Raw genomic sequence first — 22,208 nt, forward strand, 5'->3', positions numbered from 1 at the left:
GAGACAACATAAGATCATTCTTTACATTGTATATTCTGGAATGCTACAAACATTTTGTAGCTACTTTTTTTTTTTTTTTAATTGACCAGTCAAACCTTTTTAACTGTTTTAAATCCACCATTTGGCATAGCAAGGAGAACAAACTTGTAACTCTTCTCACCGCCACATTTGAGGTCTGCCTCTGCTGACACTGTCACGAAAGATGCCCCTTTCATCCTGACTGACAAAAAAAAGTACTCATAATAAACTCATATTAAGCCATGTGATAAACATTTTCAGTCAAAAGATCAAAGATGAAAAGATGAAGGGACTTGCAAGTAACAACAACTACCTGGAATATAAATTCATTACCAGTGCCTGCTGCCTTTTTAAAACCTAGCAATCCATCTACCCTCCAGTGCTTTAGTGCTACATCTTATACCCTCCTATGAACAAATGAAGACACAACAGAAACCTGTTGAAATCTCTAAAGCCATGTAAAACCCGAAGGCATTAAAATTTATTAAATGATGCAATAACAACAGAATTCTTTATTTACAATAGCATTATTTAACATCAAATAAGCAAATAGCATCAGCAAAGCAATATTAACTTGCATAAATGTATTTAAAATTTCTCTGAATATATCTACCTTTGCATAAACTGCTAACACTAGAAATACAAACATCAATGCAGGTGAACAAAGTGATGTTCAGAGTCAACTCCGTTTTGAAAATAAATCACAACCTGAAACACTGTAAGCTTTCTCCTGAAGAACCATAGTTTATATATTGCTTAATTTTACCCTTGTATAATCTTTTCATATACACACATCTCAGATGCAACTTCATGATGAACTGTACAAATAAAACCCACAAATGACAGAAAGGGAAAAAATTAAATGACAGTAAATGTTTGAAGAAATGTGTCCATCATCTCTATTGAACAACATAAAGATTAAGTGATGATGCACTTATTCCAAAATTGTACACAATTCACTATACAAATATAATACATCAGACAGCTATGTAGGAATATACAAGACTTAAAAACAGATCTAAGGCATTATGCTAGATTTTAGCATTTTGAGGTTCTTGCACATAGCTTTTACCTGTAGTAAGAAACTTAAAAGATTTTGTTTTAGTCTACAAAGAAACACCAGGGAGAAAATTCTAATTAAAATCAAAGCCACTACAGTAAATTTTCTTTTGTGCAGAGAATGCTTTTGCTCTTAGGCAGCATACTACCATACAAATACTAGAAAACTTTTAAATTCACACCAACAATTAATGGCTTAAGTTGCATTTCAAAACTGATTGTGTATCTTTGGGTTCTGCAAGTGGAGCTGTGCCACCCATTTCATCTGTTAAGCCCATATGAATTCCGCTTTTAAACAAAGATTAAAAAATGTATTGTATAAACTGCAAAAACATTGCTTTTAATTAATACAGGCCCAGAGGGATACCGGTGTGGGACAATATTTTAAGGATTGAGTACAAATTAACTCCTTGTAGCAAAACAGCTCACTTCACTTTTTAAACTCACCACATTACATGAACACTTAAACGGGTCGTACGACCATGTATATATGCTTATTTTTCACATTATGCGCCTTTCACATTTAATAATGTAAGTAGAACACTGATTAATTGTTCTCTTAAAACAAAATCCAAGTACTTTCTCTGACAAATTTACTGTATACAGGATGAAAAATACTGATAATGAAGGGAATTGATTTGGCTTTTTTGTTTCTATAGTGATCAATATGATCAGAAGACTCCTTCACTCACTTTTCTCTTTCATTACTTAGAAGACGACAAAAGTCACAATGAACCCAAATGGAGCCAAAGTGATAGGTAACATCTCCTTTCTTTCAAAATGGCAATGGATGATGAAGTATCATAATCACTACAGATAGGGGTTTGCAGGTCTGTTGTGAAATGGGACAAATTTAATTTTTTTTTCCACTGTGAAAAAGAATAATCTATCTGCAGAGGTTATGGTTAAGAACCAAAAAAGAATGGAATAGCAATGAAATTATTTTTAAACTCATTTACGCTTTGTGGTGCATGAAATTAATTCCTTTAAATTTATACATTTCTTACATAAGTAATTTTTTGTCAGATACATAATGCAAGTTCAAGACCAATGTTGTAGTAATGAGGCTGTGGAGGTTAGGGCTGGTGGTTAGTTTTGTTTCCCATCAGCAGGTCAAAGAATGGCTCAGCTGACTAAACATTCTGTTTCAGTTCGGCAACAGAACGGTGACAGCTGAAAAAGTGTTGCTTCTCCAAAATGGTGGCACTGTCTTCTTTAGAGACAAACACAGAACCAGCCTTTGTCATATTTTCCTCAGCCTTAACATAGAATAGCTGCTATTTTATTTGAACTCCCACCTGAATATCAAAACAAATTAAATGACAAGACAAACCTTTCAATCTCAAAAGGCAGGGCTTTTGATGAGATATTATAAATGCATTGCATTTTACATTACATCAAAAAATTTGCGTTCAGGTTAGAAAGTTTGTGGATTAGTGTCCTGGTTCCGGCCAGGGTAGGGTTAACTTTTGCAGTAGCCAGGAGAGGGCATGGCTAGGAGCCAGAGTTTATTCTGTAACACCTCACATCATTGCGGGGCGGGGAAGGGAGTCTCTTCCCAGGAGAAGGGCTCTCTTCTGGATCAGCGCAGTGGTGGAGGGAGCATCGGGCACGTCCTGGGTTTCCGTGACAATCGCTTGTTTCTTTCTTGTACCTCTGTCACTAGTATTGTAGTTGTGACTGTTTTCTTATCTCATTGCGGTTTCCACTACATTGTTCTTATCTCAACCCATGATCTTTACCTTTTGTGCCTCCAATTCCCCTCTCCAGCCCTCCACAGGGAAAGATGGAGGGGGAGCGATCGGGCTCACGATTTGGAGAGTCTCATTGGGAGCATTCCCAATGAGCATTAGGGAATACCATTCCTAAACAATTAGGAATCAGCAGAAAAAAAAAACAGGTCAAACTCATCAATTTCTTAATATTCCAAGTCCTCAGAAACTGATGTCAGTATAGTAAAAGATTATTCAAACCACAGTGGGCAAGGAAAAAAACCAACACACCTTAACAGTGGCCTGCTTAGTAACAGTTTTTCTAAGATTCGTTACGAAAGGATATAAACATACAAAAATCAACAACTGGTTCCTACAGTGGCTGCATATAATATAGGTTAATTAAATGGTATTATGAGCAGAATCACAAGGCTTAGAAAATGAGAAGTCTCAAGCCTACAAATTAGGTCTAATCAAGGCATTGTGATCCTTTACAAAACACTTTTCCAGGAGACACACACGGCTAAGAAGATATCTAATTTAATACTGAAGTACCTCATTTGGAATCAACTTCACAACATGTATATCTCACAAAAATTATACAAGTAAAACACTTAAGTTTTCAACTTAAATTATTGCTTGTTTACATATAAACTGGATTTTATGTACCTTACAAAATGTCTTCGTAGTCCACACTGCTTTAAAATAATCAGAAACATGATAGTGGTGAAGTCTGTAGTGATATCTGCTATAGGTATTACAGGAATTGTTATCTTCCCAGCTAAGGGGATGGGAACAAGAAATTATCATGCTTTAAAGCAGGTATCTTTGATATTATGCACCAATTCTGCCACTACCATAATCATTACATGCATTACCATTGAACTTTGCTGTTCGGCATCCAGTAACTGGCTGTGCAGATTGCTGGAAACACACCTAAGGAAATAACAGAGTAACCTGTTTTTTAAATCTATTAGAAAGAGTAAGATGACAGAGGTCAGGAGAGCCAGGTTAAAAAAAAACAGATTTGCTGATTGTTAGGAATTTAATTAAATGAGAATGCAACCAACTTGTATGTTTGGATTAATGACGTCCATCATAAACACTACCACAAAACCCAACCAAATCACCCCTTATAAACAGCCCTCTCACAGGGTAATTTTCATCTGTTTTACAACTTTAACCCCATTCAAAATTGGTCTGTATAGTTTTCTGCATCAGTTGATCATCTCTGACTTGATGTCAGTGGAACATGCTTGTTGGAGGTCTCTAAATGTACCAGACGTTGCTTCTATGCCCTCCTCCATGCCTCCTCTCCGCCCCAAAATGCAGGCCTTAGTCTAAAACACCAGTTTTCAGACAGAACTGAATCCTTTGCACCAGACTGTGTAAGCCAGGGAAAACAAAGCAAAAAAACCCCAAGGTCTAGAACTAAACAGAAACAGAACAAGAGCATGGTTGTTTTTCCTTAAATACATACATTTAAATACATTCAATCTGACATGGTTTATGAAAATTGCCTGTCAACATTTACTTTGCAGGAGAGATCTAAGTTGCACTAAGGTGAATGCAGTGAACAGACTGAGCAATGTCTGTACGCTAGCTTCAGACTGTCAAAGAAGAGGCTGCTCTTCGGCAACGACCCCCGGCTCCCCTCGGGAAGGCAGGGCTGAGTCCTGTTGGCAGCAGGCAGCTGCCGGGGCTGGCAGCTCCGCGGGGACACGACAAACAGACACAGCTCTTCAAACTGGTAAGGGTTTGGGGCTGTAAGCCCAGTCAGCTGAAGAAAGGAGCAACCAAACCACCCTCAGGGTCAGCAATATTTCTGCAAAAGAAGAGAAATGGGGGAAAAACAAATGAATTCTTCCTGCTGGGATAGTGTGGATGGACAGGTCAATGAGATCTGGGATGCTAGAGTGCAACATCCACTGTCAACTGTGCATTCCTGTAATGCTTCACACCTGAAATTTAATTGGAATTTATAAGGCTGAACTATTCTTTGTGTACACTGATACAACTGATCAGCAATTTAGTTCCTTTGATATCAGTGAGGGCTTAATTTCACTGCATTCTTAGGTCCTTAATTCATTCCAATTATCCTGGATGTTATAATAACTCAAGATCATCCACCTCTTGTAAACTCCAGCTGAAGGCATGGCAATAGGGTTTAAAACAAGTCTCATTGTCAGAATATATGCAAAAATCTCTCTTAGTGCTGCATCACTGTGAAAGAAAACAACTGCCCTGGCTCACTTGCCCTTCCAAGACTCATAATGAAAAAGGGAATAAAGAAGTAAAGCCAGCTACAGCTGCGGATCCCTAGAAATGTTTTTTACCTCATACTTAATACCCTCGTGATATCTTTACACAAATATAGTACAAACTGGTTTCAGCTGAGTTGATTATCTTCTTTCTTATTCACAAAAACATCAGGATGTGGTTTTCACAGTTGCTTTAAGACTACTCCTTCCAGTGGCTGCAATCTGTGCCTTTCTGTCTTCCTCTCCTTGTAAATGCCTGTTCCCATGGGGTGCTGTGGTCAGTCAGGTCAGAGAGTCAATCCAGCCAAACCCATTTTCCTCCTCCCCTGGGGTTGCTTTTCACTCACATCCCGTGGCTCTGGCTGTGGAGCAGTTCTTTGCTCACAGCTTCCTGTCACGCATGAGGAAGGCCCTGTTTGCTCAGGGACAGTGCTGATGGGTAGGCAGCTTTCTCACCAGTCCACACGCATGCTCTGCTAGGCTGCCTTCTGGAAGCTGCCTACACCGTGCTTTGGACCATACCACACCTTCCTCTGCATTCACACAAGGCCTAGAAATGTAGCTTTACTGACAAAGTCAGTGTAAAGTAAAAGTAATAAAGTAAAAGTAATAAAGTAAATAAAGTAATAAAGAATTATCCTGCAAAGCAGGAAAGCAAGGTCCTACGTTTTGTGCATCTCCTATTCCCAGTTTAGCTGGTGCAGCTGGAGATGCTGCGACCAGCCATGGGCAGCACTGAGCCCTGATTGTGGCTTCTCCTTCCTTCATCACAGCACAGAGACACCACACTCACATCCCTCATGCTCTGGCTAATATGGACAAACTAAACTTTGACTCCTCTTTCTAACATGCTGAGAGGCAGTTTAGGGACTCTGTTAGTAGTTTTTGAAATGGAAACAAAGTGAAAATCCAAAGACGTCCTTATTTTCAGGGTGGACATTTAGGAAACAGTATCTCCAGAGAGATACTAAATAAACACTCCCACTACACCAGGACTTGAAAAAAATTATGTAATGCAAAAGTTGCACATTAATTACATAGCTTGAACTTTCTTAAAAGAAAAAAAGCTTTTTAGGAGTAGTTTATAGCTCAGCTGCATAAAAAAAAAAAGCAGCTCTTTAACCTTTATTACAGTTCAAAGTTCAGTGAAAGGTATTTATAGAGCATATAAACTGCATTTTCATTGACAGTCAGGGCTACATTAGTAGAATAAACATAAAATCATGAAGTGCAGTCTGATGTACCTTTCCAAAATAATTTGAGAGGTTTGAAGAAGTTGCTTTTCTTCAGGTGAAAAAAAACTTCTCTTATGCATTATCCTTCTCGTTATCATGGCACTGACTCCACTATTATGATTTTACACCCCAGAGATTCCCTGCCAAAAGCCATGCCACTAACTTCTTTCCACCTGCACCCTGACTTCCCTCCACTATCTCTTGTACCTAAAAAGGCCCACAAGAAAGCTGGAGAGAGACCTTCTACAATGGCACATAGTAACAGGACAGTGGGCAATGACTTTAAACTGAATGAGAGTAGGTTAAGATTAGACATAAGAAGAAATTATTACTGTGAATGTGGTGAGGCACTGGAACAGGTTGCCCAGACAAGTTGTGGATGACTCCTCCCTGGAAGTATTCAGTATTGGATGGGGCTTTGAGCCAGCTAGTCTAATGGCAGGGGGTGTCCCTGTCCATGGCAGGGATTTAGAACTAGCTATCTTTAAGGTCCCTTCTAACCCAAACCAATTTATGATTCTGTAATAATGCCTTGGTATATAACAACTTCTGCTAGACCAGAATACACTGCATCTTTTTATTAATCAAAGTGACCATGAAATGGCTGCAGAAGAGATTTTTTATGTACAGCTCCCCCACTCCTGGAGACAGACATTTGTATATTTATACAAGCAATGAAGGTGTGAGAAGAATTGGAGTCCGGGAAGTTTTAAATACATATGAATACAAAAAAGACAGGGATACAATAAAATATATGTATGGTTACTTCTGCGTCAGTACTTTCACATTCTTCATTTTCACTCATGTTATTAACTTTTCAGACAGATGTTTCCCATTTCCCCTATTACTCAAATTCCTCCTCTTTAAGAGCAGGGAACTTCACCGTGCCCTGGCCCAGGAGGCTGCCGCTAGATGGCGCCTCCCCCGCGTCGCTCAGCCGCCCTCAGTCTGTCTGTCCATCTGTCTGCCCCTCCCTCCTTCCTTCTCTGTGTCTATAGAGCAATCCTCCCTCACATTAACTACTCTTATCCAGGGCACTTGTAACTTCGTAAGTAAAAAGGGACCGTACCCGCTGCAGCCACAGTATAGTCATAGTTCTGCTGCGCCTGTACCCCATTTCTTACCCGTGCTGCATCTCCGTCCTGCTTTATCATATCCATTCCAGGCAGCTGGTTTGCAAAGAGATTGCCTCCCCTCATAGCAGGATCATTAACCTATTGGTAACAAGATATTAAGGAGAATGAATAAAAACATACCTTGGGAGGAGGGCTGGAAATTAAAAAGAAGCATTACAGACGATTACACTACTTGCATGTACCAACATCCACTCCTGAGACGATGTTAAAGTCAGGGAAGTGACTGTATAGCCAGGCACTCCTCTTGCACAGCATGTGTTTGACTTATAGCAAAGATTTCATTCCTGATACTATGACCCTTATGCATATTTTACAAAGCAGGTTCCATAAATTATGTCAGTGTTATCTGAAGAGGAAATCCCTGCTATCAAAGTTCTGAAAGCAGAAACACGTAACTACCTTCCTAACTTCAGTAACACGTGGCTTTGCTGCTTGCAAACCATCACACATTTTTTTCAAAGCCTGATGAGATAACATGTAGGCTAAATTATACCAACTACTGACTTCATTTTAACAATACTTTTCTGTTTATAAGCAATGGGAGAAAGATAACATTAAATGGGAAAATGTGCAGCGGCATGCTTTCCTAAAGGATGGTCTCCACAGTTTTCTGAACACAGTCACAGGAAAGTATTGAAGCTGTATGTTTCTGCACAACCAAAAAGTCTGTCATGCTTAGTCATGTGTAATTTGCCAAATTTACAGCATTGCTTTCTCAGTCAAAGGATTCATCTCACCATGTAGGAACTGGCATAAAATACAAAACAGAGCCCTTCAGCAAGGTTCTGAAATATTAGAAGAAACAGTTTTCCTTACAAATTTAACAGAGAAAGAAAGAAACCTCTTTCTAGGAAGACTTTCTTGAGTCAATTCTACTCCCTCAGAGTGGATCCCATTCTCTTGACACTCTCCCTCAGACATACATATTGGTAAGATCCTGTCTCAGCTTTCTCCTGTTGAGGAAGATTGTCTTGAATTCACTACACAAAGCCTTCTCATTTCAGGTCCTCCCAACTGTTATTTCTGTTGCCATTCCCTGATTTTGAAAAATGCATTCATATGCAATCACCTAAAGACTGATTTCCAATCCTGCCAGAGAAAAGACTACAATTCAATGGGAAAGATTAAAAACTTAAAATATTTTTGCCTTAGGAATTTTGACTCCAAAGAAATTGATTAAGTGCTGCAAGCCTCCTAGTGATGCTTTCTTCTTCTTGGAGACATTTTTAAACTTGGATGTGAAAATTTAAACCAGAAGGGAAGAAAACCACATTATTGTCAGAAAGAAAGATAATAGACAGCTTTGCAGCTCTATCTGCATGCAACTGAATCCATGTTTAAAAAGTGCTTTCTGCTACTAATCAACATTCATTAGAATGTGCAAGCACAAATACCTTTTCTGATTGTTCAGTAGACAAAGGGAGGTAAAAATGAAAGCAGAAATAAAAAATTTGTATCCTGAATCAACAGCAGTTTTGGAACCAAAAGATGACTGCATGATTTGCCTCATGGCACTTAGGACACGTACAGAAGAGGAAGGTGGCTCCAGGCCACAAAAAAAGGCATCAATGAAGGAGAATCTCTTTGCCAGTGATGATGCAAGAATCCTGACTGACATAAGATCAGATATAAAAAAAACCCAACCCAAACTCAAAAAACAACAACAAAAAAAAACCCCTACTATTTTGTTATATTAATACATTTGCTTCAGAAGACCTTTGAACACCCCACATTAACTTTTCTGACTGCAAAATATTCAATTAGAAAAGTATGGAGAAGGCCAAAGAAATGGGAAGTTTTTTACAATTTTCTGAAGAAAGGTAAAGTGGTGTTATCATATATGAGGTCTGACTGAAAAAGAACAAATACGTTTTACAATTTCTTTGCAATTAAGCAAAATTAATAGTCTCCCAAAAAACAAAGTTATATACAAGGTGTATAACAAAGCTTACTACCGCTCCAGAGCTCCTTTAATTTGGTATGCTGAACAAAATCAAAACACCATTTCAAGATAACTCTTCTTAAATGCCATGATAATTTTGGCCTGGGGAGTACTGCCCTATGCAGATTAATACACAACTACTCTGACTGGACTTCTAAATAGGGGTTTACATGACACAGTGAAAAGCCTCTTCTCTTGCATAGGTTTCAAACTGCTTCTTTGATAGCTCAGTAAATAGCACGGATCCATGACTCAAAATAGGTAACAGGCAAAACCATGGCAGTAGTCCACTGTGCAAACAAGAAAATGAGGACAAGGGCACAGTAAGATCTCTGAATATTTCAACACCAGGAAGGTTTACATTCTTGATGACTGGGGAAGCTGTTTTGGACAAGAGGAACCTGCAGGCCTGGCTGCCAGCATTTCAGCATTCCTGGCAGCAGCCTCCTAGAAGAAACACTAGTAAGAGCAGCCTGAAGAGATTTTAATGTAATTATAAGAGAGAAGATGATAATGAGACAAGATCTCATTCCTCAAATATATAAAAGAGCCTCTAAGTATATAATAATTACCAAGCCCATTTTGGGTTTTGCTTGGTGATGCTGGGAGCCCAGGTGGTAAACAAAAGAAGTTGGAAATAAAAGAAGAATGATCAGATAAACACCAAACTTAGTATTTCTGAGCTCTGGATATATCTGTATGATGCAGCATAGTGCCACAACAAGAGAGGAGAGAGCCAACAAAATCTGTTTGGTACCAGGGGTAATACACCTGCTTCTCACCAGGTAAGTCAGTCCAGCTGTTTATTATTAAGTAGTAAGATCTTACTTCCAAAACCATCCAATAGTAATAATGTTGAGTTGTTTTTTTTTTTTCAAAAGCTAGAACAAATTTGCAGAGAGTAACAGTGAATCACTGTTAGTCTCACTGCGGTTAGAAAGAGACAAGCATGTGAAGTTCAAATTATGTATTGTGGAACAAAAAGTGACACTGAATAAGTAAACAGAAGTGTAGATGACAATATAAGAAAACCCCAAAGAATGAATGAAATGGCAACAGTCAGCAGAATTACAGAAAATACAGTCATTTTGAAAACCACCAGTTACAAAAAAGTTCAGCAGAGTCTAGGTCAATTGCTAAAGATGTCACTTAAGTAAAACACTATGCCCTGAAAACAGGAAAAAAAAAGTTGTCAATTTTAGTGTTCAAGTATACATTTTTAGTTACTTGTGTTTCTCAAGAAAGAAAATGCAAAGCAGTACAGCACATTCCTGAGGACTAAAAAGTACTGTCTCGTGGCCCAGAAATGGCCCCTCAGCTGTCAGCTGGCCACCTCTGACCTAGACCAAACATAAAACATTTGCTTGCAGATGACACAATGCTGTGGTCGTAAATCAGGAGGAAAACAGGTTACTATCACAGAATGAGCCACAGCACTTCGCTTTAACAGACTCAATCTAAGAAATGCAGTTTGATGGAGACAGGAGGGAGGCAATACTTCTGGGAACAAAGAATGCCGGTTTCATCTATGTAGAATGTGTTGAGGAGAATTTGGGGAACCATCGTAAGGGTTTCAGTGTGACATTGTCACCAAAAGAACCAAGACAACCCATACAGTGGAAGAGAAATTACAAGCAGAACTTGACTCTACATAGCTTTGGTGCAGTCACTGTTAAATCACTGTCTCTGGTTACTCCATTCGCATTTCAGGTTACAACAACAGAATTTAAAGTAGATCCAAAAAAAGGGACTGATGGGTTGAAACCCAGATGTTGAGATGGATAAAGAACCTCAGCCTATTTAGCTTACTGGAAGTTAGATAAATGTTATCTTGAAACAAGATCTTGTAGTCTAACAGGAAGGAAAAGCAGTGTGACAGCTGTGCCAGGTGAAACAGTAGCCTGCATGGAAATCTTTGAAATAAAACCAGATCCCTGCTTACAATGCAGTTTGTCAATTCAGGTTCCTAGGAAAAATTGTGTAGCATGGGTATGCTGAGAAATCAGATCAGGTCATAACCTTTAAATCCCCTTTCTTTTCTTATTTGGTTTTACTATTGTTTAACTACAGTAAATGTGTGCAACTCTATTAACTTGGTAACTAATAATAAAGTCTGCTATAATTTGGCTTAGCAACTGGGAATATCAGAGAAGGTGACAGATTTGGGAGTATCAAAATTACTTTGGGTCACCAGTATGTAGCAGGTGTAAAAGACAAATGTGATCTGCAGCTATATCTGTTAGAGTATTCCAAGAGAAATGGGGAAGAACTAGTGTCATGCTCTAGTGCTTAGGAAATACTGATTTAAACTAGAACAGCTGCAGGAAAGCAAAGGGAGTTTAAAGCCTATGGGACTGAAAAAGCATGGCTTGTTTGGCTTACAAGTTTTGGCTTACACAAAACCCAAAACTAAACAAAAAAAATCTACCCAAACTAATAAAAAATGTTGATAGAATCTTTCTAAAATACAGGAGAAGAAAAGAGCTATTTAAGGTGAAGGACAACATTGGAAAAGTAAATACTCCGTTATCAAATTTAGGCTGGAAAAAAGTCATATATTAACAAACCATCAACATAACCAGCTTCAAACTGGAACATTATGGTATCAGAAAAAAGTTATAGAAAGAGATGTCCATAGCAGGAGATGTTATGTTACCTGAAGACACAAGAGGTACTCTCCTGCCAATATTTCTAAGAAAAGTCCATCATTTCAAGCCTGTGTTTTTGAGCAAGCTGTGTTTTGAACAAGCTGAATGTCATCTTTGAAATAAATATATGAACCTGTTAATTAACAGGATTTGTTTTTCAAACACTTAATAATGTACTGAGAGAGTTTAATTGCAGGTTGACAAACAGAAATGTTATTTTTTCTTATTTCAGATATCCTACGTAGCAGTATCAAATAAGAATGAGTGTGTAAACATCCTCTCAGCAGAAAAGAACAGGTTACTTACCTATTGATTCAGTAACCTATTTTATATGCACCACATTACAAAAATATGTGCATTTAGTGCTTGTAAAGTTGCCACATGGATAACTCTGAAACCTGATTGAATATTTATTGTTTGGGACTACAAATAATGTGGCAGTTGAAGCATCTTTCAAACCCTGCCCATACAGGCAGGTTTCACTCTTCTCTCTAGGAAGCAGCTGCCTGCCATCCAATTCTAGCCTCCACTGCTGGGAACATCAGCAACTGCAACTGTGCTACAGACACTTACCTACTGAGAACAGGAGATACCATCAGCATGTGCATCCCATGGAAGTCCAGGAGCTAGCTACAGAGCTCTCTCTACCTCACTGGTCACCTTGGCTATTCAAGTGCAGAGCTAAAACCAAAGCCCTTTTAACATCATCATTTCTCAGTACAACTTGTAAGAGAAACATAATGCAGTGGACCTAAAAAACTACTGGAAGTAAAAGCAAATCCTCTAGCTTGTCATCTCACATCCTTAGATTCTCACCTGCTCAGGACCCATGGAGGACAACCCTGATGTAGGCACAGAGGTCGCTGAGGTCATGCTGATCTGCCCTGTCATCTGGTTCATGTTGTTCATACCACTTGTGTTGGTTGCCATGGATACACTGATGTTCATGTTATTGTTGTACATGCTGGTGCTTGCTTGCTGCCCAAAATGTGGTGGGGACTGTTGTGAAAACATGCTACAGCAAGGAATGGAAAAAGCAATGTGTCAGACATAGAATGCTGAAGCCACTAAGAAACTTTTAAAATTATATCTTAAGCTAGAATTTGTATATACTGTCATTTATTCCAACTTGAAAGGAAAAACTAGTTTTCAGCTACATTAATGTCTAAGGAGTAGATTTTCAAAATTGAAGGTCCCATGTCTGTGTACAAAAATGCATGCCTTTGTGTGTGAAACTATGGCAGAGTACAAATCTGCTATGCACATGCAAGAACAGCCAATTAGCTGTCTAAAGGAGCTTGGTATGTATTTTAAAGTAATGTTTGGAGGGAGAGGAAAACACCTTTAACCTCCAGTGTTAGCACAGTGCAGGACTGTTGAGCTGAAATTGTAGACAGGGTAATAAACTTTCTTTTTTGCAAAATAGGCTATTTGCATATACAAATACCAGATTTGCACATACATTTATGGCAAGTGGGCTCACAAATATAGACATGCAATTGTGCAGAAATTTATTTACTAGGTCCTAGCATCAGGTTTTGACAATGTGGCACTGTAAGAAACAACATAAAGTCTACGATAATTACCGTCTGTGTTTCTTTGAGGGCATTTCTGAACAACTTATGGGGGGAGTAACTGTGGGAAACCTCACCCTAGACTTTATTCAGTCCAAATGCTTTCTGGACAGTATCTTCCTTCCCATTGTGTTGAAAGCTGTATGACAGACTTCTTTACATTTCCTAAAATATGTTTACACACTGTTTACACATCAGTCTTTTCTAGTCTTTGAACATAATCCAACAGCCAAAGAAGGAATTATTACTGACAATGTGTCTGTTTAGAAGATGTGCATTAGGCTGAAATAGTGGAAGGGCTGCTGTGTCTCAGTATCAGTGGCTGACTTCCCATTCCCTGTGAAGCACTGCTCCCACAGCTGAGGAAATCTTTCAGGGTTAACACTCAACCTTGCACTTCGGTACTCTGTTTGGCCATTGCTATGCACTCTGAGACCAGGTGGAGGGCAATGGCATTCTGGGCACAGGACCAAACCCAGAAAATCCCACCATTCTCTTCCTTCCAATTCCATGTCTTTTCAGGCCACCTCACTCAATTTTTAAGTTGTTATTTGGATGGCTGAAACAGTACACTACAGATCATTGTGAATACTCAGTGGCTTGTGTAAGCACATTTGACATGTCTCTGCTGTAGAGCTGCAGTTTAGCAAAGCCAACCACTGGACTTATGGAGCTGCCCCTGCCGCCATTTTTGGCAGAAGACATGACAGTGGCAGCTATGCCTCCTGCAGATGTTTCAGAACGACCGTGAGGATGAGGCATGGACAAGGATGAGGATAAGAGATAAATCAGCTGCTTTAGGGGGAACTTTACTTGGATTAGCCTCATCAATAAAATATTGGTGTTTTGTGTTTATTAAATCTTTGTCAACTAGCAAGAAAAAGGTTTGTTGCTGTGCTAGGGACAGTAAACCTGGGAACTTCAGGATGACAAAAGCACTGTGCTAGAGACAGCTGTGTGCACCCCAGTGCCAACTGATACAGGCTGTACCTGACAGCTACTCCCATTTTCCAAGGAAAAGCTCAGATCACTGCCATCTGGAAGCTCATTGCTGCCTAGTGATAGTGTTCAACATCCAACCCATTTGATTTGGACAGACTGATTATTAGAGCTACACCGGGGCAGGGGCCTCAGCTGTAAAGGTGACTGCATGCGTGAGGTATTGCTGCAATGCTGTCAGGGAATGACAGCTATATGCTGACCCCCAGCATGTGCAAGTACTAATGGGCTGAACCTGGTTACACTCCAGCATTTAAAGTGGGAGGTGATAATCCAGTCACTGCAATTCCAGAGCAGCAGAATGCATAGGCTCTGGATTAGCTGATCCAGCCATGTAGAAAGCAGTGTGGGATGAAAATCATATGCAGAAGAAATGCATCCACACAAACACTAGGCTGGAGTTCACTGCGCAGCACAGGTGCTTCTTAAGGGCATACAGTGTTTGATCAGTTATAACAGATAAAGCAATGCATTGTGTGGATCAGGCCTTTTAGCTATGCACTCACTTTGCCTTGTATGAAGACAATTTAAACCAATTTGTCAAGCCAAATTGAAAATAAATCTCTTTTTGGATAGATAGTTAGCAACAAACAAACACGCAAACAGTTACATAAAACAAGCCCATAAATACATGTAGATCATAAATGACCCCATTACTCTGAATGTTCATTTTGCTTTTCTTCTGGATTTACCTGTTACCACCCATATTCCCTTGTGCCCACCCATTCATCTCCGTAGAGGACTGATAGGCAGGATTAGCCTGAGACTGCTGAATCATGGGGCTTTGAGTGTGAGCCAGCCTTGGTGACATCAGTGGACTCTGAGGAGTGGTGGCCCCTGTGAAGCCTGGATCGGGCTGCTGACTAATACCTGAAGAAGAAAATGAGGAATTTACCCACTCTACATTCAGTTAAAACTAACCAAGAGCTCATACCTGCAAATGTGTCTTTAACCAGTCTTATCATCTGGTAAGAGTAGGTATCAAATTTAGTTTGGATGGACATAATTTGTTATATCAATAGAACTTTCACATAGCATATTATTTAATATAATTATAACATAACTTCTACAGTAGATATAAATAAAGAAACTGTATAACAATAACTGTATGGAGGTAATTGCTCAGAACAAAGTGGTTTGTAGCTTTGTAAAACAAAGAAAGGAAACAGTATTAATTATATCACACATTGGGTTAGGGGTAAGAAATGGAATGCCTTATGTAAAACTGATTTATATTACTTAAATTGAAGAGGTTTTTGTTTAGTTCATCAAAATTCAGAGTCCATCAAGTAAATATATACACATATATGTGTGAGTACATATATTTATCTGCATATATCTATATATAAACAAACACACATACTGCACTTCTGCTGCTGCTCAAAGAAAGAGCAGTGCTTGGAGAGTAACTGGTACTAGAGCTAGGGAAGTGGAACCTCCAAGGGGTCCAAACTGCCATGTTTTCCACTGTTCCCAGGGAGCCAGGCAAGAGCCTGTGGACCAGGGGCTCGGACCCAGCACTAGGGGGAACATGGGGGAGGTAAGAACTGACAAAATGCACTGAGAGAGAGTGGAACCAGTACCATAGTTTGGAGGAAATGGAAACTGCTGAGCATTTGCCTGCGGGATGCGCGGGTTGCTCATGGTGGCCGGGATGCCACCGGTGGCCACCATGCTGGGGGTCATGCTCAAGCCTTGCCCTCGCATCATCAGCGTCCGCTGCTGCACCTGCTGCTGCTGCTGCTGCATCTGCCGCTGCCGCAGGTGCTGGCTCAGGATCTCCCGCTGCCTCTGCGCCAGCATCTGCGCATTGATGGGGCCCTGGGGAAAACCAACGCCACCCATCCATCAATAACCCTTCCAAGGCAACCCAGCCAGCAGAGGCATCTCCACTAGAGCAATCTCAAATTCCAGCTTTTTTCCCCCTCATCACACAGCTAACAGAAATATAAACCAGGAGAGAATAATCTTTCTAATGCTTCTGCTGGGAAAGACTTCCAACACTGCAAGAGTCAGTAACTGAAATAATACCAGTGTTTAAAGCTTCAGTGATTTGTATTTGCAGCGATTTGTATTTGCAAATGGAGCAGCTCATTAAAAACACACATCTTTAGGAAATGAGAAGCATGGTTAAAAATGCAGTTATATAAAATCTTTATTAAACAATCATCCATCCCATGTAAAAATGGGAATGACTCTCAGAAATGAAATAGCAAAATACTCCCTATCACACAGATCACAATATTTGTATTGAAATTGTACTGGCCACATAGCATTACAATTGCATTATATTGGGGGAAGAAAGCAAAAATGGAAGTGACTTTCTTTTTTAAAAGGTACTATTTTTCTCACCTGTGTTGGCACTCCAGTTCTCAAAGACAGATTCATATTGGAGACGCTGCTGATCTGATTTATCAGTGGCTGCCGATTCTAAAGAGAAAAAAAACCAAACCACCCCAACACCAAAACCCAAAAGTTTTTAGAAGGAAAGGGAAAAAAAGAAGTGTTACATACAGAGTCATACAGATATACTTCCCTGATCAGCTGGTCTTTAGACCTAGTTCTACATAGCCAAGCAGTGACTAATTTTCCTCCTCAAATCCTACACCCATTCACAGAATACTGTTTCTTAAAGAGATAATACAGCATAAAAATAACAACCCAGGCACTACTCTGTTTATACAAAACATGCTGCCTTCATAGTTCATGTTCTTTTTTACTTTGGGATTGGACTGTTGAGGTTCACTCCAAATTAGACCTTATCCTGATCATTGAAGGCAGAAACCATCTTTCCTCCTTAAATACAATAAGCACTGATATCCCACTGATAGTACTACAAACCTATGTATTTAAAAGCAAAACAAGAACTTAATTCTCAGAAGCAGACCAAGGCCAAGGGAAAAAAAAAGGATGTAGGATATAGGCAACAGGCAGCAATAAAAGCAGTTAGATTGGCAGAAGAGTCAAGATACAGCAAATAGAGAAAATATGTATATAACAAAAAGTACCAATTTAACCTTGCTCAAAGACTTAGTGAGATCTAGGCTTAAATATTGGTCATGTTCTTGTATCGTATTATAAAAGAACAATGTGAAGATACCAAAAAAGAAGATCAAAAAAGAGAACGTGCAAGGCACTATCCTGTCAAAACTCATTGTGGCTCCTGTTATATTTTAGCTTAAAAGTGGAATGAAGCAACACCCGGTCTATTTGGAGCAAGCTGGCCACCTAGGAGAGCGGGGCACGGAAGGGGCTGTACCTGCTGCGCCTGGAGCCGGTGCTGCAGCTGGAGCCGCAGCTGGTTGGGCTGGTTCTGCACGATGCCGGCGGGCCGCAGGCCGGGCCGGGGCTGCATGCGCAGGGCGGTGTATCCCGGGCGCTGCCCCATGGCGTGGAAGCTGGGGTCCTGCATGGGCGCGTAGCTGCCCTGCGCCATCTGCGCCTGCGCCGCGTACTGCTGCGAGAACACCGGAGCCTTCTGCTCCATCAGCATGCTGGACTCCTGGCTCGGGAAGGTCTCGGGGTCAACAGCTTGGCTCTGCAGAAATACACCAACAATAGGAACGGTTGGTGGGACACGGCTTTCCAGAGGATTATGCGGGACTAATACAGACAGCCTGGAAAAACAACTTTCTAGCATGGGAATGTTTTGAAACAGAAAATTACATTAGCTTTCTTTACCTCAATATAGAACTTAAAAATAAGCAGAATTGCATATTTGAGTATCAAAATATATTCATGGAGACAAATTCCTCCTCTCTCTTTTCCTTTGTTTTGTTGGTTTTTTCTTTAAATAAAACTCCATAATCTTTCTTGTGTTCTTTACACAGACATTGCATTACTCTTCTAATGAATAAAAACCCGAAACAACAAATGCTAAATCAAAATCTGTAAATGAAGTGATGCTACCGTATTTTTGCCATTGAATCTGAGATAAATTCAAAGGTATTACAAATGAATAAGTAGATTTTTATCAGTATCTTTAAACAAAATAATGACTTCAAATAAAGATGCCTGAAACTATTACAGAAACTAATGTGAACAGAGTGCCTAATTCTTTCAGGGCACTTTTGCACTAACTGATTATCCATTAGCATAAATAAACAAACACAATTCTGAATTCCATTCTAGATACTCCCCTAATATTTGCTCTAGCCAGAGTAATTTTATAGCTTATTCCACACTGACCTTGAAAATGAAGTTAATCTAAATTTCAGTGCCCTCATGAAAGAAAGTCTTTAAGCTGCTGTAAAATGTTCAAAGGATATTTTAAAAAACACATTTTAAAATGAAGCAGTCCTCTTATCTGCAAGATCCTTTAACTGTTTCCACTGAATTATTAAGTAAATAGAAACATATTTACTGCTTAGTTTGAAATAAACCATTATTCATATTTTTTGGTGGTGGCATTCCAAAACCTATATAATACTGCATGGAAGTTTCATTGCACAAAATTGAAGTTCATCAATAAATTGTATCTCCAGCTCTACACCTCACTGACTTCTGTGTTGTACCAAATAGGCTTGGAGATAGCTCTCTCATGTTCAAAGCAGAATTTCACTGGTCCTATTTCATATCTAAAATGCAGAGCTAGTGCACAAGTTATGCTCAGGATGCTGATGAGTGCTGGGGAATGAAATGAGTATTGCAGGTTCCTCTGAGAATATTAAGTCATTGTACAGACATAAATTGATTTTGGAAATAAAATTCTGATGCCAGAAATGTCAGGAACTAACTTTTACTCAAAATACTTTTATTTTTACCACATTTTTTTGCACCATATAAGACTGAAAAAGGCAAGAACCACGTGGAAGTCAACAAAAATAACTGGGGAAGAATGGATGAAAAAGCACAGAACGAAGTGTAGCAATCATGCTCAAAATTTAGAAAAAAAATTACCGTTTAAGTGCTTGAAATGGAATCAGCTGCCTCAGGTAAATCTCATCCCTTAACACATATTAATCTACTAAGGAATAAACCATGGGTGAATTTACTCACCTCAGGTTTGCTAATCCAAAATCTTGTTGCCCCCATCACACTGAACTCTTGACCCTGCTCCTCTGCTCCTAGGTCTTCATGCTCTTATTTTCCTCTTTCCTATAGTCTGTTGCTGGCCATGATCTTACCTTTTGTCCCCCTACAGCTGTTCCTCTGACCACCATGGGCTGAGGGAAAGTTTTAAGGTGACATTGAGCCATTAAATGGATTTCCACCATCCTAGCTTGCAAGAAGTGTTTTCAACTTTTTCAATTCCACATTGACAACATATTTTATAAAAGCAATATCTAAGACATGCAAAATACCACGTTCAGGATACCTGGCTCACTAGTTCAGGTATTCCTAGAGCACGGTCAATTTCTTCTAAACCATCAAAATTCCTTAATGCCATGTAAAGCTGATCCAGAAGAGCACCCTCATCACTTGGTGACTCTGATGAAGGATGATTACACAAGAGATCATCTGGTGAGCTGCCAAACGGTTGCCTGTGAAAACATGAACACAGGGCTGGTAAACAGCTGCTGGAAAACATGAAATAATATCAGAGGATTAGTACTCACACTGAACTAAGAAGAAGAGACAGAAATTATTCTAATCACTGCCAATTTTGGTTAGAAAGTTATTCTGGATGGAAGTTATGCTACCCAAAGACTGCTGCCTGTCAAGACCCCACAAGCATGGTGTATCTGACAAGCAAGAAAGCCCAATAAAGGCAGCCCAAGTGCTGCCTGTATATTACAAGGTCAACAGAGGAACCAAGAAGTCAGTATAGAATATAGTCACTGAAGACAGAAGGCTAAATAACTTTTAAAATTTTTAAAACTAGTTGTAACTTTTTAAAACTATAACTGTAACTATTTTTAAAACTAGTTGTAACTTTGAATGTCTCATGTCAGATCAAGTATACTACCACAAGTAGTACTCATTACCATAGACTCTCCCCTTAGTTGGTTTTCTATCAGGCTAAACAAGCCAAAGAGGTCAGAGAAGGGTCCATGGATTGTCTGATCTCACACAAGCTGAACATCTGGAAGAGCTGGGCAACAGCATGAGGGAGCAGGGAGATAAGGACATTCCCCTTTTTGCTTGCAGCAAAACACTGCATCAGCTCACCCCAAATGCACACTTGGGTATCAGTTTATGCACTTCGTTATGTGCCTTGGAAGGACATCAGCAAGAATTTGGGTACTGTCAGGCAGCATGTGATGACTCTATAAATCCTGCTTACCTCACCCCTGAATTTGTATGCGAAGCACACTTGCAGTTACAACGGCAGAATAAAGGTTTGTTATAAACCCAAAGGACAAAACTTCCTGAGAAACAAACTAAATCTGAAATAACACCTTATCTGCAGCCAAATGACATGTTTTTGTTCTGCAGTTCACACACCTGCCCTGCTTCATGCACGCTACCACAAAACTGCAACAGAAAATAAAAAGAGCAGAGCATTCTGCAGGCAAAGGCAGCTATAATATGCACATCGTGGAAGAATCCCATCCCAGATAATTACTCAGAGACAACAAAAGCTGTCACCCATGGAGGGAGGAAAAGCACTATATGTGAACCCTTTTTACATGTCTGTTTAGAAAAAACAAAGAAACATGTTTGTGTGTTTAGTTTCCATAATGAGATATATGGTTGCCATGGAAGTCTAATCTCTGTGTCAAAGCTAAGCGGGAGAGCTGCATCGTCAGGCTGCACACTGAATGAACTCAAAGGATGGCAGGAAGGAAAACTAATAAAAATATATTATTTTTAATTGGTTCCCAGACAGTAAAAAAAAAATAGGAAGAATATATAACACACCTTTAAAACATTGCAAAGTATTAATCAAACTCATATACAGAGAAATTTCTCTAATGCTCATAGATGAAATTATAAATCAGCAAAGAGGAAAGAGAAAAAAAATCCTTTGATTCAGACTGCTTACAAACTCTAAAGATAACTTCTAAGAAGGGATCCATTATATGGAAAAACAATTGATGAGGCTAGCAAAATACCCTCTCTGAAATTGCAAATGAGTGTGAACACACATGATAAAGAAAACTAAAACATTTGTCAAATTCTGTATATTAAAAAATGACAATTACTTACAATTTCTCCATTTCTTTTATATACCCCACTGACAATTTTAATTTAAGAATTATTTTTACTCATTTAATATATGGCAACCATCAGATTATAAAAATAGCAATCTTGGGGATTAATAAAGCAAGAAATGGCAGCATCAACCAATTAATTGTCTCTGGTTGGGGTGTAAATGACCAAAATACTGTTACTTTCAGATGCAATGCAACAGGGAATTTTTTCCACCATCTTCAGCTGTAAGGACATTAACTCTAAGGAAATTATTCCATTATAAAGAAATTATGAGAAATGCAAAGGTAAAAAAATGGAATAATTAACTGCCTGGCTTGCTGACCAGACACGACCCTGTATTTTCTTTTAAGGTGTAGTTTGTAAAGTGAATAATTCAGTTATACAAATAGTGCATTTTGAATATGGATATGCTAACTGAGGAAAACATCTCGAAAAGCATGGAATATAAGAAAGTAAATGCCACAAATATTTATGGATAATATTTTCAGGCATCCTAATGAAAACTAAGAGAATGTAGTCAGAAGAT

At 39.1% G+C, this 22,208-nt stretch overlaps 1 protein-coding gene across 2 annotated transcripts in view; it reads right to left on the reverse strand.

Moving 5' to 3' along the window:
• Positions 1-457: 457 nt before the first annotated feature.
• NCOA2 (nuclear receptor coactivator 2) overlaps positions 458-22,208 on the reverse strand; it is a 187,418-nt gene continuing 165,667 nt past the window's right edge. For both annotated transcript variants that reach the window (XM_053940986.1, XM_053940996.1), the window contains 8 exons: positions 19,902-20,067; positions 17,844-18,122; positions 16,937-17,014; positions 16,168-16,405; positions 15,277-15,454; positions 12,828-13,026; positions 7,410-7,499; positions 458-4,614 (listed from right to left, as the gene is read on the reverse strand). In XM_053940986.1, the coding sequence (XP_053796961.1) occupies positions 4,603-4,614; positions 7,410-7,499; positions 12,828-13,026; positions 15,277-15,454; positions 16,168-16,405; positions 16,937-17,014; positions 17,844-18,122; positions 19,902-20,067 (1,240 nt within the window). In that variant the 3' untranslated portion in view covers positions 458-4,602. The remainder of the gene's footprint in view (positions 4,615-7,409; positions 7,500-12,827; positions 13,027-15,276; positions 15,455-16,167; positions 16,406-16,936; positions 17,015-17,843; positions 18,123-19,901; positions 20,068-22,208) is intronic.

Source organism: Vidua chalybeata, chromosome 1, assembly GCF_026979565.1.
Source record: "Vidua chalybeata isolate OUT-0048 chromosome 1, bVidCha1 merged haplotype, whole genome shotgun sequence".
NCBI lineage: Eukaryota > Metazoa > Chordata > Aves > Passeriformes > Viduidae > Vidua > Vidua chalybeata.